Below are 18,864 nucleotides of genomic sequence, written 5' to 3' on the forward strand. Positions count from 1 at the left end.
TTCTTTTTGTGGTGTCATCTGGTTTTGGTATCAGAATAATGATAAAATGAGTTTGGAAGTGTTCCCTCCTTTTCAATTTTTTAGAAGTTTTTTTTTTAAGATTTTATTTATTTATTTGAGAGAGTGAGAGTGAGAGTGAGAGAAAGCACAAGAGGGGGGAGGGTCAGAGGGAGAAGCAGACTCTCCGCTGGGCTGGGAGCCCGACGTGGGGCTCCATCCCAGGACCCTGGGATCATGACCTGAGCTGAAGGCAGATGCTTAACTGACTGAGCCACCCAGGTGCCCCTTTTTAGAAGAGTTTGAGAAAGATAGGTATTAAATCTTTGAATGTTTGAGAGAAGTTACCAGTGAAGCTGCTCTGGTCCTGGACTTTTGTTTGTTGAGAATTTTTTGATTAGTGGTTCAATTTCCTTACTAATAATTGGTATATTCAGATTTTCTATTGCTTCATGAATTAGTCTTGGAAGATTGTATGTTTTGAGGAATTTGTCTATTTCTTCTAGGTGGTCCTCTATGTTGGTGTATAATTGTTCATAGTCTCTTATGGTCCTTCATATTTCTGTGGTGTCAGTTGTAACTTCTCTTTGATTTATGATTTTATTCGAATCTTCTCCCTTTCTTTTCTTGGTGAGTATAGCTAAAGGTTTGTCAACTTTGTTTACCTTTTCAAAGAACCAGCTCTCAGTTTTACGGATCTTTCCCAATTTCTTTCTAGTCTCTATTTCATTTATTTCCATTCTAGTCTTTACTATTCCCTTCCTTCTACTGACTTTAGGCTTCATTTGTTCTTTTTCTAGCTCCTTTAGGAGTAAAGTTAAATTGTTTGAGATTTTTCTTGTTTCTGGAGGTAGGCCTGTATTGCTATGTATTCCCTCTTAGAAAGAATTTTGCTGCATCATCCCAAAGGTTTTGCTATGTAATTTCTGTTTTCACTTGTCTCTAGGTATTTTTTATTGATTTTCTTTGATTATCTTGATGACCCAATGGTTGTTCAGCAGCATGTTATTTTTTTTTAAAGATTTTATTTATTTATTTGACAGAGAGAGACACAGAGAGAGAAGGAACACAAGCAGGGGGAGTGGGAGAGGGAGAAGCAGACCTCCCGCTGAGCAGGCAGCCCCATGCGGGGCTCGATCCCAGGACCCTGGGATCATGACCCTAGCCGAAGGCAGATGCTTAATGACTGAGCCACCCAGGTGCCCCCAGCAGCATATTGTTTAATCTCAAACATTTTTGTGGTTTTTCCAGTCTTCTTATAATTGATTGTGCTCACAGAAAATACTTGATGTGATTTCAATGCTCTTGAATTTATTGAGACTTGTTTTGTGACTTAACATGTGATCTATCCTGGAGAGTGTTCCATGTGCAGTTGAGAAGAATGTTTATTCTGTTGCTTTTGGATGGAATGTTCTGCATACATACTATTAAGTCCCTCTAGTCTAATGTGTCATTTAAAGCTGATGTTTCCTTATTAATTTTCTGTTTGGATGATCTATCCATTGATGTAAGTGGGGGTGTTAAAGTCCCCTACTATTATTGTATTGCTGTCAGTTTCTCCCTTCAGGTCTGTTAATACTTGCTTTATATATCTTGGTGCCCCTGTATTGGGTGCGTATATATTTATAAATGTTATGTCTTCTTGTTAGATTGACCTTTTTATGATTATATGCCCTTGTCTGTTATTACAGTCTTTGTTTTAAAGTCTGATATTTTGTCTGGTGTGAGTATTGCTACTCTAGCTTTCTTTTCATTTCCATTTGCATGGGGTATCTTTTTCCATCCCTTCACTTTCGGTCTGTGTATGTCTTTAGATCTGAAGTGAGTCTCTTGTACACAGCATATAAATGGGTCTTTTTTTCTAGCCATTCTGCCACTCTGTATCTTTTGACTGGGGAGTTTAAGTCTATTTACATTTAAAGTAATTATTGATAGGTATGTACTTATTGCTATTTTGTTAATTGTTTTCTGGCTGTTTTTGTAGTTCCTCTCTGTCCCTTTCTTCTTTTTTCTCTCTTCCCTTTTAGTTTGGTGGCTTTCCTCAGTGTTATGTTTAGGTTCCTTTCTCATTTTCTTTATATATTTACTGTAAGTTTTTGCTTTGTAGTTACTGTGAAGCTCACATATAACCTATGTATATAATGGTATGTTCTGACTTGATAGCAACTTAAATTTTTTTTAAATTTTATTTTATTATGTTAGTCACTATACATTACATCATTAATTTTCGATGTAGTGTTCCATGATTCATTGTTTGCATATAACACCCAGTACTCCATTTAATATGTGCCCTCCTTAATACCCAACACCAGGCTAAACCATCCTCCCACCCCCTCCCCTCTAGAACCCTCAGTTTGTTTCTCAGAGTCCATAGTCTCTCATAGTTTGTCTCCCCCTCTGATTCCCCCCCCTTCATTTTTCCCTTCCTACTATCTTCTTTTTTTTTTAACATATAAGGTCTGTGATTCATCAGTCTTACACAATTCACAGCGCTCACCCTAGCACATACCCTCCCCAATGTCTATCACCCAGCCACCCCATCCCTCCCACCCCCCACCACTCCAGCAACCCTCAGTTTGTTTCCTGAGATTAAGAATTCCTCATTATCAGTGAGATCATATGATACTTGTCTTTCTCTGACTGACTTATTTCACTCAGCATAACACCCTCTAGTTCCATCCATGTCATTGCAAATGACAAGATTTCAGGTTTTTTTTCGATGGGATAGCAGCTTAAATTTGAACACATTCCAAAACTGTACATTTTTCTCTCACCCACACATTTTTATTTTTGATGTCACATTTTGCATCTTTTTATTTATGCATCCCTTAATTAATTATTGTGGTTTTAAATTTATTTTACTTTTTTCTGTCTTTTAACCTTCATACTTGCTTTATAAGGGATTGATCCACTATCTTTATGTATTTACCTTTTCCAGTGAGATATTTACTTTCTTATATTTTCTTATTATTAATTAGTGCCATTTCTTTTTGGTTTAAAGAAGCCTCTTTAACATTTCTTGTAAGGCCAGTTTAGTGATAATGAATGCCTTTAGCTTTTGCTTATCTGGAAAACTCTTAATCTCTCCTTCAGTCTAAATGATAACATTGCCAGGTAGAAAATTCTTGGTTGGGAGTTTTTTCCTTTTAGCACTTTGATTATGTTATGCCACTCTCTTCCAACTTGCAAAGTTTCTGCTGAAAAATCTGTTGATAGCCTTATGGGGTTTCCCTTGTACATAGTAAGTTGCTTTGCTCTTGCTGCTTTTAAGATTCTCCCCTTAACTTTTACCCTTCTAATTATTATGTGTCTTACTGTGAATCTCTTTAGGTTCATTTTATTTGGAACTCTCTGGGATTCCTGAAACTCTATGTCTGTTTCCCTCCTCAGATTAGGAAAGTTTTCAGCCATATTTCTTCAAGTAAGTTTTATAGCCCTTTCTCTCTCTCTTCTCCTTCTGGCACCCCAGGATTGTAAATGTTATTCCTTTTGATGTTCTCTCAGAGACCCCTTAAGTTATGTTCATATTTTTAAATTCTTTTTTCTTTTTACTACTCTGGGTGAATTCATTTTTTTTTAAAGACTTATTTATTTATTTATTAGAGAGAGAGAGAGTGTGTGCACACATGAGTGGGGGAGGGGCGGGGGGAATCTTCAAGCAGACTCCCCTCTGAGTGCAGAGCCCATCCAGGGCTCAATACCATGGTCCATGAGATCATGACCTGAGCTGAAACTGAGAGTCGGATGCTCTACTAACTGAGCCACCCAGGTGCCCCTGTCTGCGTTAGTTCTATTGCTTTGTTCCAGCTCATTGATCTGATCTTTGGCTTTATCCAGTCTGCTGTTGAATCCCTCGAGTGTATTTTTTAGTTCAGTTATTGTACTCTTCAGCATTGTCACTTCTATTTGGAACTTTCTTATATTTTCTGTCTCTTTGTTGTGGATCTCACTGTTAACCCATTCTTCACCTGAGTTCAGTGAACATCTTTACGATCATTACCTTAAACTCTGTATCAAGTAGATGCTTATCTCCATTTCATTAATGTCTTTTTCTGATATTTTGTCTTTTTCTTTTATTTGGTACATATTCTTCTGTCCTTTCATTTTTTCCTGACTCTCTGTGTTTGTTTCCATGTATTAGGCAAATCAGCTACTTCTCCCAGTCTTGAAGGAGTGTAGAAAATGTCATGTGGAATGCAGAAGTGAAATCTCCTCTGACTGCCAGACCTAGATGATCAAGGGGTACCCGCTGTGTGGACTGCATGTACCTACGTGCAGTGGCAGCTCTGTGTCTGCAGTTCGGTGTGGGCGGGGTTGATGTCTGGCCCAGCTGCAATGCATACATAATTGTGGCAATAGTGAGTGCTATTGATTGAGATTTATATAAATAAAAGGAAAAATAAAAAATAAAACTATATTTGGCACTTAATATTTAAAAATCAAATACTTGCTAAAACTTACATTTGATTGGATTTTCATTTTTCAAAAAGTTGTACTGGTGTTTAATTTATCAACAATAAGATTAAAATCTAAAAGGGCTGGGATTTTGTCTTCCATTTTTTCCACACATATTTACACGTGCAAGGGACTGGATTGAAAAAACAGATTTAAAATAAAAATGTCAGTTTATAATTGCAATGTTTACCTTATTTGAACTTGTCTCATTAAAGCTTATGTATAACACCAATATTTTGATAAACAGTCAAGAAAATATTATAGTCACAGTGGGTTTCCTCAATTTTATACTCAGATCCCAAAGCTTGGTCTCTTCCATGACAAATCAGTAATGTGTCAACTGGTTCAAAGAATCACTCTAAAAGTAATCATAATCTCAAGCTTTTGAAAAATCAAATTCACTGCAAATATTTCAAATACCAGTTATGTAAGCCTATTTCTTGAGCTCTGTAACAATTCTCATTAGAATACAGTGTTTAGTCAAAGTAACTGCAAGGAAGTTTAAAAATATCACTGTGTAAACAGAAAACAAGGTTATTGTCTTAAAATGATCAATGCAACAACTTACAGCTTGTCCTTATTTGTCACATCGATTATGATGCTGATACCATCCAATCTTTCAATGCTTTTCAAATTCAAAGCTTTCCACTACTATTTAGTTTTAATTAATTTATTAACATAGTTCTTTGAATAAAGATATTTATAAAGAGTGACCTACTAAACCAAGTATTTTACAATCTTACTAAAAGGGGAGATTGAATTGAGATTGCCTTTGGAAAAAAGGTAGACTCTTCCTGTGTTCTGGCTTTAAAGAGAAAATAGCGTTTGGGGAAAATACTTTAAAGAAATTATATAGGACAACAAATAAATATGAGGACAAAAAGACATCTCTTGGAAAATTCAAAGCAGATTAAACAACTTAAAAATGAGCTCAGAGTTTCTTGTATCTGAAAAGGAAGGACAGGTTGGCTTATATATTCCTCTTTGTATGATGAAGGAAGTAACTATGTTCAACTGGAAGGGCTAACTTTTCCACATATTAAAATCTAAGAGGAAGTTCAATAGTGGAATTCTGTAAATAAAGGAGTTCTTAAAATATAATGGGCAAAAAATTCTATAGCAATTTTTAGAAAGATATATGATATTCTTTTTATAAATACTCTAGAAAAAAGAGCAAATATAATGCCAGCATTTTTGTTTCTTTTTTTCTTTTTGTCTGGTTTCAAGTTTTTATTTAAATTCTAGTTAGTTAACATAATGCCAGCATTTCTAATAGGCCCAGGCTAATCTATTGAACGATGCCTGTGTAGATGGACCCAGTGTAGTGTCAGAGTCAAGAAAGGTGTAGTTACAACATCCTCAAATTTTCTTTTTCTTTTTCTTTTTGTTTTTTTTAAAGATTTTATTTATTTATTTGAGAGAGAGAGAATGAAAGATAGAGAGCACGAGAGGGAAGAGGGTCAGAGGGAGAAGCAGACTCCCTGCTCAGCAGGGAGCCCGATGTGGGACTCGATCCCGGGACTCCAGGATCATGACCTGAGCTGAAGGCAGTCCCTTAACCGAGCCACCCAGGCACCCTCAAATTTTCTTTTTAGAGTGTCCCATGGCCTAATTGAGTTTTTGCCAAGCACAGAGCTACTGTCACTTCATGGTTGAACTCATAAATATCTGAAGAGCTATATTCTCTAAAGCTGATTAATGTATAATCAAAATGGCTCAGATACTTAACTGGCAGGCAGTAAATTTGCTATTCTGCTGTCAAAGTCAAAGCTTCCCTATGGATGTTCTCATCTGGATGAAAGGCCATCCCACTCTCCCACAGAGTTGGGTTGGAAAATTGGAGCAAAATCTGTCCAGACCTAGATTTTCTCAAAAACGACCTTTGAATCTGCTCAAGAACATGAAGAATTCAGGTAAGAACACAGGAGATTTGGCTATAGAAAATTGAAAGAGATTATTGTGGTCTAAAAAGGACTGAAGAAGAGTTGTCTTGAGTCTGCTACCTCAACCCTACCCTACACAAATCCTTGATATGAACACAGGGGGATACCAGATTGTGTGGAATGGCATTTTAATGGTCCCTTCAGGCGTGCCACCACACCCAGTACGTGAATGAGTTAAGGTACAGCCCAGGGCTAAAATGAATGATTTGGAAATTAACTGTCCCTTCTCTCCAAAAAATTATTTAAAAAAAAAAATTTGAAAGCTAAAATGAAATCACAGTAAACTGTTCATATTCCTATATATTTCATAAACTGATAGGCAAATTTTTCTCACATAATTTAGTCTCTTACATCAGCATTAATAGGTTGTTTTTATAAGCTTTCATTATTTGTCCTTTTCCATGGTGTGTGTGTGTGTGCTCGTGCGATGTTTAAAAAACTGGAGAATGGGACAGAATAGAAGCAGATAGAATTGAATTAATGTAATCAGCCACATGTGATATTTAGCTCCCCTATGTTTAAGACCAAAACTGCTGGCTGACCTACCACTTTGGTACCCACATCATGGCCTCCATTACAAAATATCTAGAGTTAAGTTTACACACTGTGGCTATAAAACAGAGTCATACTCACTGGCCAAAACATGGTAGTCATCCATTATTTTTTTCATTTAATAAATGACTACCACACACCAGGTACTAGGCCCTCGCATACAGGGAGAAAAGACACACGGTTCCTGTTTTGTAGGAGCCCACAGTGTAAAGCAAAGTTCACAACCCTGGTTTCATGTTAGAATTACCCAAGTGGCTAAACAAACAAACAAAAATGAACCTATGCTCAGTCCTGGAGATTCTCATATAATTGGTCTGCAGGGGAGTCTGGATGGAGCCAGTATTTTCAAAAAAGTTCCTGGCATGATTCTCATGTACAGCGAAGGTTGAGGACTACTGTTTTAATGGGTGAAAGAGAACAGTCAATAAACAAAAACAAGGGAAATTTTCTAACTGAAGCCAGTTGAGCTTAACAGGCAGCCTGGCTTCCTGCTCTGAATCCTTGAAGACTCTACCTCTAGGCGACTGAGCACACGTTTGCCTTCTCAGTCCTGCCAGGTTCTACGACCAACCAGTTTTCAGAAACTGGAATTGGTTAGGAGGTTGTTAACTCAATCATTCCTTCTAGTGTTGCATTCTTCTAACCTGCCTTGCTCCTAAGAGACCAAGTTCTAACTTCTGGTAGCCGGTTTCTGCTTGGGACTCTGCCTTGTGTTTGGGCCCTCCTGTGCATCGCCTGAATTCTCCAGCCTGCTGCTGAGTCTCTGGTAACAATACCTGTAGCCCAGACCGCCAGTCATTTTTTGCCCTCCAGATCACCTGCCACACCTTGGCATGTCTTTCTTTTATCTCCCATCTGATCTGGCTCACCTTGCCTCTGCCTCGCCTTCCACTCCAGGCTTGATGCAATCAACACAGATACTATTTGAAAAATATCAAATATCAAGAACAGAAGTACCCTTTATATACCAACAAATCTACACTAAATGTTTTTCAGCTTATTCTTCTTATAGGCTTTTTTTTTAGCTTAATAGATTTCTTGGTAAAGCATGATACACTGGGTTCATTTTTCTGGGTCCTCATTGGCAGAACAACTGGACATTCTGGCAGGGGCTGAGCTACATCTGCTGGCATATTCACTGACTTCAAAGGGAGACCAGTGATCCTCCCAACCCTGGTGGATTAAGTTAACTTTCAACTCAAATTCAGATTACAGTTGCGATATCTTGTTAGACCTATTTGAGGCTTGCTGTTACACGATGAGCTTTATTTTCTGAAATTTTAATAATAGATTCCAAAAGAAGTTGTTCTTCTGCAATAGCAATCCAAATTTCGCATCCCAAATCTTGAAATTGATAACATGCCTCCCCACCCCTGCCCTATCCATTCTAACATAAAATAAATATCTGGGTAAAAGTAAAATATTGGTGTTTAAGACAATTATTAAATACAGACAACTTTACACTACATGTAAGTTTTTACAGGGACTATGAAACCCCAGTTTATAGCCTATTTGGGTATGAGAAATATTTTATGAACATCTATCATAGCTCTCATCACACACCATGTTGTAAGCTCTGAGGTTTCCACCTAGATTGTAAGCCTGGTATACAGTGATGATACCGTATTCCTCTGCTCCTGTTGCCCATACATATTATGCTGACACATCATAGCTGCTTAAGAAATGAATGTGCCTGTTGCATATGGACAAGTCCACGTGTCTCCTGGGTTTTGGTGCTCCTTCATGCTGAAGCACTTTGACTTTGTACATCCTAGGATTCTTTCCTAGGCTGTGAGCCAAAGAGTGGCTTCATCTGGTGCTGTTTTGTGGATTAATGTCTGCAGCTGTTCTTTGTAGTTATATTTTGGGAATGGAATGACCACAAAAAATGAGTTCCAAATCAGTGAAACAAAACTCTTCGCCCACGAGCTCATCAGAAGATCATTTTCTGGTGGTAAAACTTCCATAGTGGTAGTTTTATTAATGTCATGCCTGGCCACCTGCCATTCTGAGGCTATGGATGAGAAAATAAGAAATCAATTTAACCTTTCTTCAGTTAATCAGATTTGGAATCCACTGTCTCAAGGGTGCTTTTAGCTGATTGATGATTAGGTGAAGAGTTTACCTCTATGGTGACCTAAATGTTGTTCTTATTAAGAGTCTGCAGTTGGATCATTTTGCACATCCATTTGTTTCTATTTCCTTACAACTGGCAACTTCAGAGTCTGATTCCTATATGAATATATATCCTGGTGTCTTCACGTGTTGCCTTTTACCTGGTGTATATGTGCCTAGCGTTTTCCTGTTTTCTCATGAAATTTTGCAAAAGGGACTTATGTGAGGTGTGGCACTTTCTCCAGACAACTTCCACACTTGTGTATAAGGTCATTTTTCACACCCAGGTCTTAGAGGGTAGTTATAAGAGTAGTTGAAAGTAGGTTATGAAGTAATAGCATGAGAAGGGTAGATACTTCCTAAAAGAACACTTTTGACATACTTTTCAAGAAATATGCAGTGAGAGCAAAAGTTTCTATGTTTACTTTCTTTCCTTATCATAAAAATAAATACCACATTATATATCTACTCTTTATTTTAATCTGAAAATCGAGGTGTATTGAAGCGAACATGCTTGGACTATAATGAAGGCAAACTTAAAATAACTGGTTAATACTTTTTTATCCTCTCTCATTTCCAATGCTTTTTTAAAGGTTATTTTTTATTGATTTATAACTGACACGATATTATATTAATTTCACATGTACAATGTAGTGATTCAAAATTTATGAAGTGATCACCTTGACAGGCCTAGTTACCACCTGTCACTATACAAAGTATACAAAATGATTGCCTATCTCTATGCTGACCATTATAGTGATTTCCTTAATGTAACTTCTATGAGCTGAAATATAACTTTGAAAAGCAACAGAGATTAAATGACAAAATAAATAATTATTATGTAATAATCTGAAACTATTTGCACAGTGAACACTGTAAAGTTTGTTCACATAATAAAAGGGAAGACTGTCTTCCTTAGTCCAATCATGGCATCTCTTTAAACTGGGAAGTGAAAGTTCCTGCCACTCTATAGATCATCCAGGTAAAACTGCTGTTAGTTTTAGTTAGGGGTCAGCAAACAATGGTCTGCAGGCTAAATTTGGCCCATTGCCTCTTTTTTATGGACTGCAAGCTAAGAATGGTTTTTACATTTTTAAACAGTTAAAAAAAAATCAAAAGAAAATTAATATTTCAAGGCATGTGAAAATTACTTAAAATTTAAATTTCATATTACATGTAATATATAATGCATGTAACTGGCACAATAAAGTTTTATTAGAACACAGGCCTGCTCATGAGTTTATGTATTATCTATGGCTGCTTTTGTGCCATGGCAGAGTTGAGTATTGTGACAGGGACGATATGGCCACAGAGCTGAAAATATTTACTATCTGGTCCTTCACAGAAAACATTCGCTGACCCCTCGCTTAACTTAATAGCTACAATTATATAAATTCTGCTTTCATTTAAGAATCATGCTTGTTCACTAGGCTGTCCAGCTTCTCCTACAACTGGGAAAATATCCTTATAGGACTTAATGGCCACAGTATAGTAATAGGAATAATGTCCAAGAATGTATGCTTGAAATGGTCAGTCCAGGAAACATAATTTGATCAAGAACTTCCCCGTTTTTAGGTATAGACCAGAATAACCCTGGATCACTTCAAACCTGGTTTACCCCTATCCTAAGAGTGCCTATGATGCAATAAATGACTCACGTCCGCAGGCCAAACTTATCAACTATTCAGATAGCAGACATCGATGATTTTGAAAATTAGGAAAAACATAGAGAGTAAGATTGAATGTTGCTTTGGTATCTTACACAGATGAGATTAATTTTAACGAAAGCATAAAAGCCCACCTGTACGGGTTTCTGCCACAACAGGCCCAGCAAGGTCTGACGGCTTGCCAACACCTGCCTGGTTGATGGCTCGGACACGGAGCACATAGCTGACGCCCTCCTTGAGGCCCTGTACCTGGAAGAAGCAGGCATAGAAGTGATGGGTGCTCCATGTCATTTAAACAGAAGTGTTCTTCCTTCGTACATACAATTTCGTTGTAGAGTTCAACTTCTCCCATTCATGGAACTCTATCTCCCGTCCTCACTTAAGGTTATCAGATTAAACTTTTTAATATGTACATTTTTTTCTCCACCTCAGGCCTAAAATTTTTCTGAATATAAAACATCCAGAAGAGTAAATCTATATCATAATAGGTATGAAGATTATAGGTCATCTCTACTTCTTTATGCCTATATTATTTGAATTTTTCATCATGAGCATGTGTCGTTTTATAATCAGAAAAGTCAGTAAGTCTATTTTCACTTTAAAAATTGTGGACAAATGGGGCGTCAGGGTGGCTCAGTCGTTAAGTGTCCGCCTTTGGCTCGGGTCATGATCCCGGGGTCCTGGGATCGAGCCCCACATTGGGATCCCTGCTCAGTGGGGAGCCTGCTTCTTCCTCTCCCACTCCCCCTGCTTGTGTTCCTGCTTTCACTATCTCTCCCTCTGTCAAATAAATAAATAAATAAAATCTTTAAAAAAAAAATTGCGGACAAACTCTAAGATAATTTCCTTACAGGAAATTCACCTCCCAGTTTGTGAGGCACATTCAACCTCAAAGTCAATCTCTCTCCCTCTTTCCTATATTCGCCTCTCTTCTTTTTCTTTTTTCAAATGAGTGAACTTAACCATTCTTTGATATGTTTAAACTGTATTACTTTTTTCTTCCCGCCCATTTTTTTTCTGGGCTGTTGGTCCCCTTTGCTTGGCTTCTCATCCTTGTTTTGCTTAACCTGAGTCAAGTCCAGCCTCAGCTCTTGGGATCCTGTGCTGCGGCAAATTGAAGATTTGGAAATTATCCTGGCCATAAATACACACCATCACCATCCAGGATGTGTCTGACTTTTATTTTACACTGTCCTTTGGGAGTTTCTTTGAATCTAGAGGCCTCCTGACTCATTTGGACAACGAAAGAGCGTGCTAACTTCCTGACCTTCCTTCACCTTTTTCTCTTCCCCATGAATTGTGACCTTTCCTACCTCCTCAAGGTTTTGTACGGGGCTGGGGAGCTCACTGGCATATGCTAAGATGAGTTAATGGCATATTTAAAGGTCATCTCTCTTGGAGGATATATTTATATTTTTTATGGGGACAGTAAATACCTCAACCCTGGAGAGTGGCTGACAGATGGCATGGACTTTAGTCCACAGTGGCAGGTCAATGGGAGAGAACTTTCAGAGCAGGCATACTCTGAGTATCTTCCAAGGCTCACACCCTCTAGGCAGTGGCTTATTCTGGCAACCGATCGGGCTGCAAACGAAATGCAGTGTGCCACTTTCTGTATGATTGTGGTGAAGCCACACTTCATTCTAAGTCATAAGAGTCAGAATCATATTTCCCACAGTTTCTGAAGCCCTAGTGTGGATTTCAGGGTCTCCAGGTGTCACTGCTGACACAGGAGAAAACATTCTTCTGAGATATCCATTTGTTACAAGTGAGATTCAGTGGCTTTAGCAGAACAGTCTCTGGTAGATGAAGTTAGGAATTTGTTCAATTAGAACACTTTAGAGGAATCTGGAAGGCAAAGGTGTGGATAAGGGTGAGGATTAGGTCTGAGTTGAATGAACCCATTCCACTAGCCTCTGGGTGCTCACATGAGCACAAGCATGAGGGAGCCCATGAAGTGAGACAGAGCATGACTCAAAGGAATCAGCAGGTAAAGCCTTGCTGGCATGAATGCTATGAAAATAACACCCCCAAATCAAAAACCATCCCCAGGGGGGGAAAAAAAAATCAGAGAAAGAAATGAGAAAGTCACCTTTCTAAGACTGTAACAAAAATGTGAGGTGGGTAAGTAGAGGCAAGGAGGGAAAGAAGAGAGAGGAGGGAGCTTGTGGAATATTTTCCGAAGCTAGGCTAAGGGATTCAGGTTAAATATAACCAAATTGCTTTAAGCACCAGAAACTCCCCCCAACCCCAATCACTGCTAAATGGAATCTTACCAGGAGCCCAATATATGAAATAGACCACAGCAGAAATGTTGTGTTTTATCTTGCTAACTTTAAAGTTAATATCATTCGGGGAGCATTTCTTCTTTTTAAAAAAAGGTTTCTCGGGCGCCTGGGTGGCTCAGTTGGTTGAGCGACTGCCTTCGGCTCAGGTCATGATCCTGGAGTCCTGGGATCGAGTCCCGCATCGGGCTCCCTGCTCAGCAGGGAGTCTGCTTCTCCCTCTGACCCTCCCCCTCTCATGTGCTCTCTCTCTCTCATTCTCGCTCTCTCAAATAAATAAATAAATAAATAATCTTTAAAAAAGGGTTTCTCAAAATATGAGCACCCTCTTACCCTCAGGTACGTGTTTTTAATAGCTGCCTTGTTGAGTCCTCGCCATTGGCTATCCTTGGCCTTGGCCTCCTTCAAGTCCACAAAGTAACCAGTGACCGGAGTCCTTCCAGAGTGGATAGGAGGCTTCCACTGCAGAACCAGGGAGGTTTTCCTGACTTCACTATATTTGACATTGTGTGGGGGTCCTGAAAAAGAGACAGAGAGACCAATGTATACAAATCGTAACGTAGACGACAAAATGCAAATACGGGTAAATCTAGAACCACATCTGAAGTCTTAAAGCTGAATCCAGTGTTCTTTTGTGAAATCTACCATTCCTGTAGAAATAGGTATTTTGTGGTCATTTTGTGTCAAGTTTCCTCAATGGCTCTACATCAATCTACTAAGTCCCTTTCTGGGCAGCAGGTGGTCAGAGCCAATTCAAGGGGCCCCCAACTCCGAGGCTGGATGAAAACTTGCCTTCAGGGTGTCCCTGGGCTTGTGGTCCTCATCTTTTATCAAGAACAGCTTAATTTGGTTGCAGATTCAGTTTCAGATTATTTTTGGATGGTAATCTGTAAATTCCCCTAAATCTCAAATGAGGATGAAGAAAGCAACCCTATTTGATGGCACATGAATATAGATAGTAATATTTCTTTTACAGGAAAAAGGAATATATTACAAAATAGCTCCCCTCTGGAGGGAAATCTTTTCCATAAAGCATATATTCTACCTAGGAGTAAAAACAAACTACAATTACAGTTTACAAAGAACTTTCACCAAAACAAGTACAATCGATCCCGTGGGTCCTAGCTAAACACTGCTAGGTACTTTATATTTATTTATCTCATTCATCCTTAAGACAACAGAAAACTCAAAGAAGCCAAGTAACTTGATCAACCTGTTTAGGAAGAAAGCCAAATGTCTTCCCTGCCCATGTGCTCTTTGCACTCTTGGGAGAATCCAAACTACTAAGTGATCTCCCACATCTCTCCATGACCACCAGCTGCTATGTAGGTGATATATTTATTTTCTTTTTTTCCTGACCTTTTTTTCTTTTAAATAACTGATTTCTAACCAACCAATCAAAATCCCCTGAACTGACTCACAGTGCTCTAAAAGCCAGCTACAAACATATGCTATGCGATGCTTTTTGCAATTAATAGCTCAATATTTGAGGGGGCTCTGTCCCTTGGCTTACCAGTCACGGGTATGTGTCATCCTTGCCTTCCGACAAGGTAAGAGGTTTAAATAACGTGGTAATAGATTTAAATAATAACATCAATGCCTTATAATAGTGTGTCATGTTCTGTTTCGCAAAGAGGATTTTAAATCATTTTCTTGTGCCATCCTCAGAACCCCACGAGGCATCCAAACAGGTAGCACTCACCCTACAACCTCTTTTGCTAACTACATCTCTTTCAACCAAAACATTTTCCACAAGCCTGCTCAGAATTTCTTAGTCTCTAGTCACTCATATTTTAACTTTATTCAGGAATTGCAAGAATTTAAAAACAGATCCACATTTGTGTAGGTGAGAGAAAGAGCTTAAGAAATACCAACTGGCTTAAAGGAGGTGCAAGGAAAGGCAGCATGTTTGCCCTGTATATTTACTGAAGTTGAGTGAGTGCTTGAACTTCTCTTGGGTTTCTCTTGTCATCTTTTTATTCACACTTGATGGAGAAGTGATGCAAACAGAAGCTCTCTAAGCAAAGGCAAAAATAGTTCTTCAAGGGCACTAGCATTTCAAGTAGAGGAAGAGGGTGGCATCAGGGACAGGGCTGGATCTATCCAGTATGCTCCAGTGTGGCCTTGTGTTCTAATGTGGTTGATACTGGTGCTATACCAGTTGTTACGTATGTTGAATATTAAACCCAAGTGGGAGAATCTAGTCATCCTGTGGCACTCATTGGGTCTGTGAAGTTGGTACTGTTGGAAGCAAAATAAAATCTCCCACCAAATATATTAATGTCTTGCTAGTTTGAAACTTAATGGCTTAGTAAATTTGTTTGTATTCAATTTTTTAATTTGTTCAGTGTTGCCACTGTGTTTTAAAAAGCACAGGTAAATGTTTCTACCTTCTCCCCATTTTCTTCCCTGTTCAGTCAACTACCCACTATGGCAACCTCCAAAGGAGAATATTTCCAGCCAGTTTCAGGAAATTTATTGTGATGCAGAGTTGAGACAAAAATGTAGAGAGATCGAAAGGACTGGAGAAATGGAGAAAGTCCAGAACTTAAGTCCTAGGCAGGCATGTTAAGTCGGCCTACATAATATAATAAAGAGCTAGCAGCAAGGGAGGAGAGAGACAACAAGGAAGAGGAGACACATTGGCTGAGCTTGGAGAGAGAGATTTGGGGGAGGTTGATAAATGAAAGGTTCCAGCACAGTGGGAGAATGCATGGGAATTAGGGAGTACAGGAGGAAGTTTTTGAGACCTTTTGTTGTGGGATATGAACTGGATGCTCTTCAACGGTCTTTAAGAAGCACAAACAAAAATGAGAATTCCTTTTCAATGATCACGTGGAACTCAGATTTGTGCTTCTGTTAATCTTATTCCAAGCAGAGTTATAACTCTGAGGGCTCTAGGATTTATTTGGAATACAAGCACAAGAAATTATAGTCAGTTTTATATTGGCACCTATTATTTAATAGGATTATAAAAATATCTCAGGTAAACAAAAGAGAATTCCTTTCCCTTAGAAGCTGTCTATATGGCACTTAAATTTACTTCCAAGTTGTAGGTTCTTTTGAAAGAAACCCCAAGCCTCAGTGCTGAGAAATGTTTTTCATGATTTACCTGGAACAGCAATGGTCCACTCTTCACATTTGAAGCATTCGCTTACTGCTGAGGGCTCTCCCAACCCAGCGATGTTCATGGCTGCCACTTGGAACTGATACACCATGTTTTCCTTCAAGTTGCTAATCTGCAACATGACAATATCACAGAGAATGGATGTTGATTCAGGTATTTTTTTTTAAGTTGTTCAATATTTTGTTTACTTACTTCCTGTGTTGCACACACCCTGAAGTGACCTCCAGTGAGTTATACCCTTTTGTATCTACTCCCCTTGAGTGTGGGTGAAGCCTATGACCTGCTTCCAACCAAGAGAATATGGCAGAGGTACTGGAATATCAGTCCTGTGATTATTGTTCCATCATATGGAAAAGGAGAGAGGATATTATAGATGGAATTAAAGTCCCTAATTAGTAGATTTTTGAGTTCATCAAAAGGGAGATTATCTTGGGTAGGCCTGATTTAATCAGATGAAAACTGTCAAAATGGGGTTTGGGACTTTCATGATGAGAACACTGTCCTGATGGCCTTGAAGAAGCAAATGCCAGATTGTGAACTACCTAGCCACTCAAATTTGGAGAAGGGCAGCCTCTAGAAGCAGAGGGCCCCAGACTTACAGCTGAAAGAACTAAATTCTGCCAGTAACTGAATCAGCTTGGAAGAGGAACTCAGCTCCAGAGAAGAATGAGCCCAGGTGACATCTTTGTTAGACCCCAAGCAGAAGACCCATCTAAGCCTTGCCTAGGCTCCTGACTCATGGACACAGTGTTATAACAAATTAATAGAAAATTGATGCTTGTACAGATGAAAATTAAAAGAATTCTAAGCTAGGAATCAAAATATTCAAAATTCTGTCATTTTTCTGTTCCTTATTGAGTGACCTAATGTTTTCTATATCCCTCAGAAGAAATTGGGTTGTGGTAAATATACGTGATAAAGTAATGAATGTGAAACATTTGCAAAATAGAAATGATGGGATATATTAGTGTGAAAAAAATCCATGGACTATACACAATCCTTTGAGCATTAAAAATGCTTAATAAATGGGGGCGCCTAGGTGGCTCAGTCAGTTAAGTGTCTAACTGTTGATTTCGGCTCAGGTCATGATCTTAGTGTCCTGGGATTGAGGCCCGAGTTGGGATCTGTGCTCAGGGGAGTCTGCTTGTCCCTCTCCCTCTGCCCCCCACCCCCTGCTTATGCTCTCACTCTCTCTCAAATAAGTAAATAAAATCTTTAAAAAATGCTTAATAATGGGGCACCTGGGTGGCTCAGTCATTAAGCGTCTGTCTGCCTTCGGCTCAGGTCATGATCCCAGGGTCCTGGGATCGAGGCCCACATTGGGCTCCCTGCTCTGCGGGAAGTCTGCTTCTCCCTCTCCCACTCCCCCTGCTTGTATTCCCTCTCTCACTGTGTCTCTCTCTGTCAAATAAATAAATAAAATCTTTAAAAAAATAAAAAAATAAAAAAATGCTTAATAATGGAGGTATTGATGGAACCAGCTGAATTAACAAAGCTTACCTATTGTATGACTTAAGACAAGGCAAAACAAGTATATATCTATGATCCAGTCTACACCTGATTTGATCATGAAGTCATAAGTTCATCTGCAAGAAGGCTTGTCTTGCCAGTTACTTAAGGTATAAGGTGAATATAATGGCTATATGTTATGGTAACAGAATAATACAAGCTCCCTTTTTGATTCACACACACATGCACACACATTCCCTTTAAGAAGGGAAGATCTTTTTAATTAAGAGGAAACCATCATGTAGATAACTTGGATCTAAAAGTACTTTATTCAGGTACAGGGCTGTTTTGGGGCTCCATTAGTATGACCAACCATTCCAGTTTTCCTGGAACTATGGGGTTTCTAAGGATGTAGGCAGTATAGTGTTGAAATTAGGAGAGTCCTAGGCAAACGGGAAAAGTTGGTCATTCTAGGCTTAGGTAAAATATTGTGGCATGGGACTTCTTTTTCTGGCAATGGTGAACTAGGCTATAGAGATTGTCTTGCTAAAAAATTCAAAATACTAGATAAAAATATCTTTAAAAAATCTTTTCAAAAGCATCAGATTAGTGTTAAGATGTTACAGAATTGGGTGCCTGGGTGGCTCAGTTGGTTAAGTGTCTGTCTTCGGCTCAGGTCATGTTCCCGGTGTCCCAGGATCAAGTCCCACATTGGGCTCCCCACTTAGCAGGGACTCTGCTTCTCCCTCTGCCCTTCACCCTGCTTATGCCCTCTCTCACTTCCTCTCTCTCTTGAATAAATAAATAAAACATTTTAAAAAAAGATGTTACAGAATTATCAGGACAGAATAAAGGGAAATAGGAAACAACAACAACAAAAAAAGATAAGTGGAACATAGAAGTAGCTTTTACCTTGGGGATAGTTGCCAATAAAGAAAAATTTGACCTTTGGTTTTGATTATCTCAAAAGCAGAGGAACTCAGAAATCAAAGCCTAGACCCAACCTAAAAAGGGGATAATAAAAGGGAACTCTCTACAATTAGGGGCTTTACTCTTTGGGAGTAAAGTTGAATTAGAAATAAACCTGCCTTTATACAGTGCAAATTCACATTGCTTGATTGTCCAAAAAAATAAAGTCTTGTATTTGATTTAAGAAAAAACTTAACAGGTGGTATCCCCAGGCACCTTGCAGAAGCAAAAACAAATCCTCTACAGAGAAAGATGCCTTCATCCTAAAGCTCAAATTATTCATGCAAATAATATTTTAATGACAA

At 38.6% G+C, this 18,864-nt stretch overlaps 1 protein-coding gene across 1 annotated transcript in view; it reads right to left on the minus strand.

Annotated features, from left to right (window-relative positions):
• Nucleotides 1–18,864, minus strand: part of MYOM1 (myomesin 1) — a 149,231-nt gene that overhangs the window by 34,493 nt on the left and 95,874 nt on the right. The window contains exons 20-22 of the mRNA XM_028092355.2: nucleotides 16,127–16,253; nucleotides 13,348–13,532; nucleotides 10,864–10,978 (exon numbers count right to left, since the gene is read on the minus strand). Of these exons, the coding sequence (XP_027948156.1) occupies nucleotides 10,864–10,978; nucleotides 13,348–13,532; nucleotides 16,127–16,253 (427 nt within the window). The remainder of the gene's footprint in view (nucleotides 1–10,863; nucleotides 10,979–13,347; nucleotides 13,533–16,126; nucleotides 16,254–18,864) is intronic.

The sequence above is a fragment of the Eumetopias jubatus genome, unplaced genomic scaffold (genome assembly GCF_037043125.1).
Source record: "Eumetopias jubatus isolate StellerSeaLion01/CBP00866 unplaced genomic scaffold, mEumJub1_p1.0 scaffold_16, whole genome shotgun sequence".
NCBI classification, from domain to species: Eukaryota; Metazoa; Chordata; class Mammalia; order Carnivora; family Otariidae; genus Eumetopias; species Eumetopias jubatus.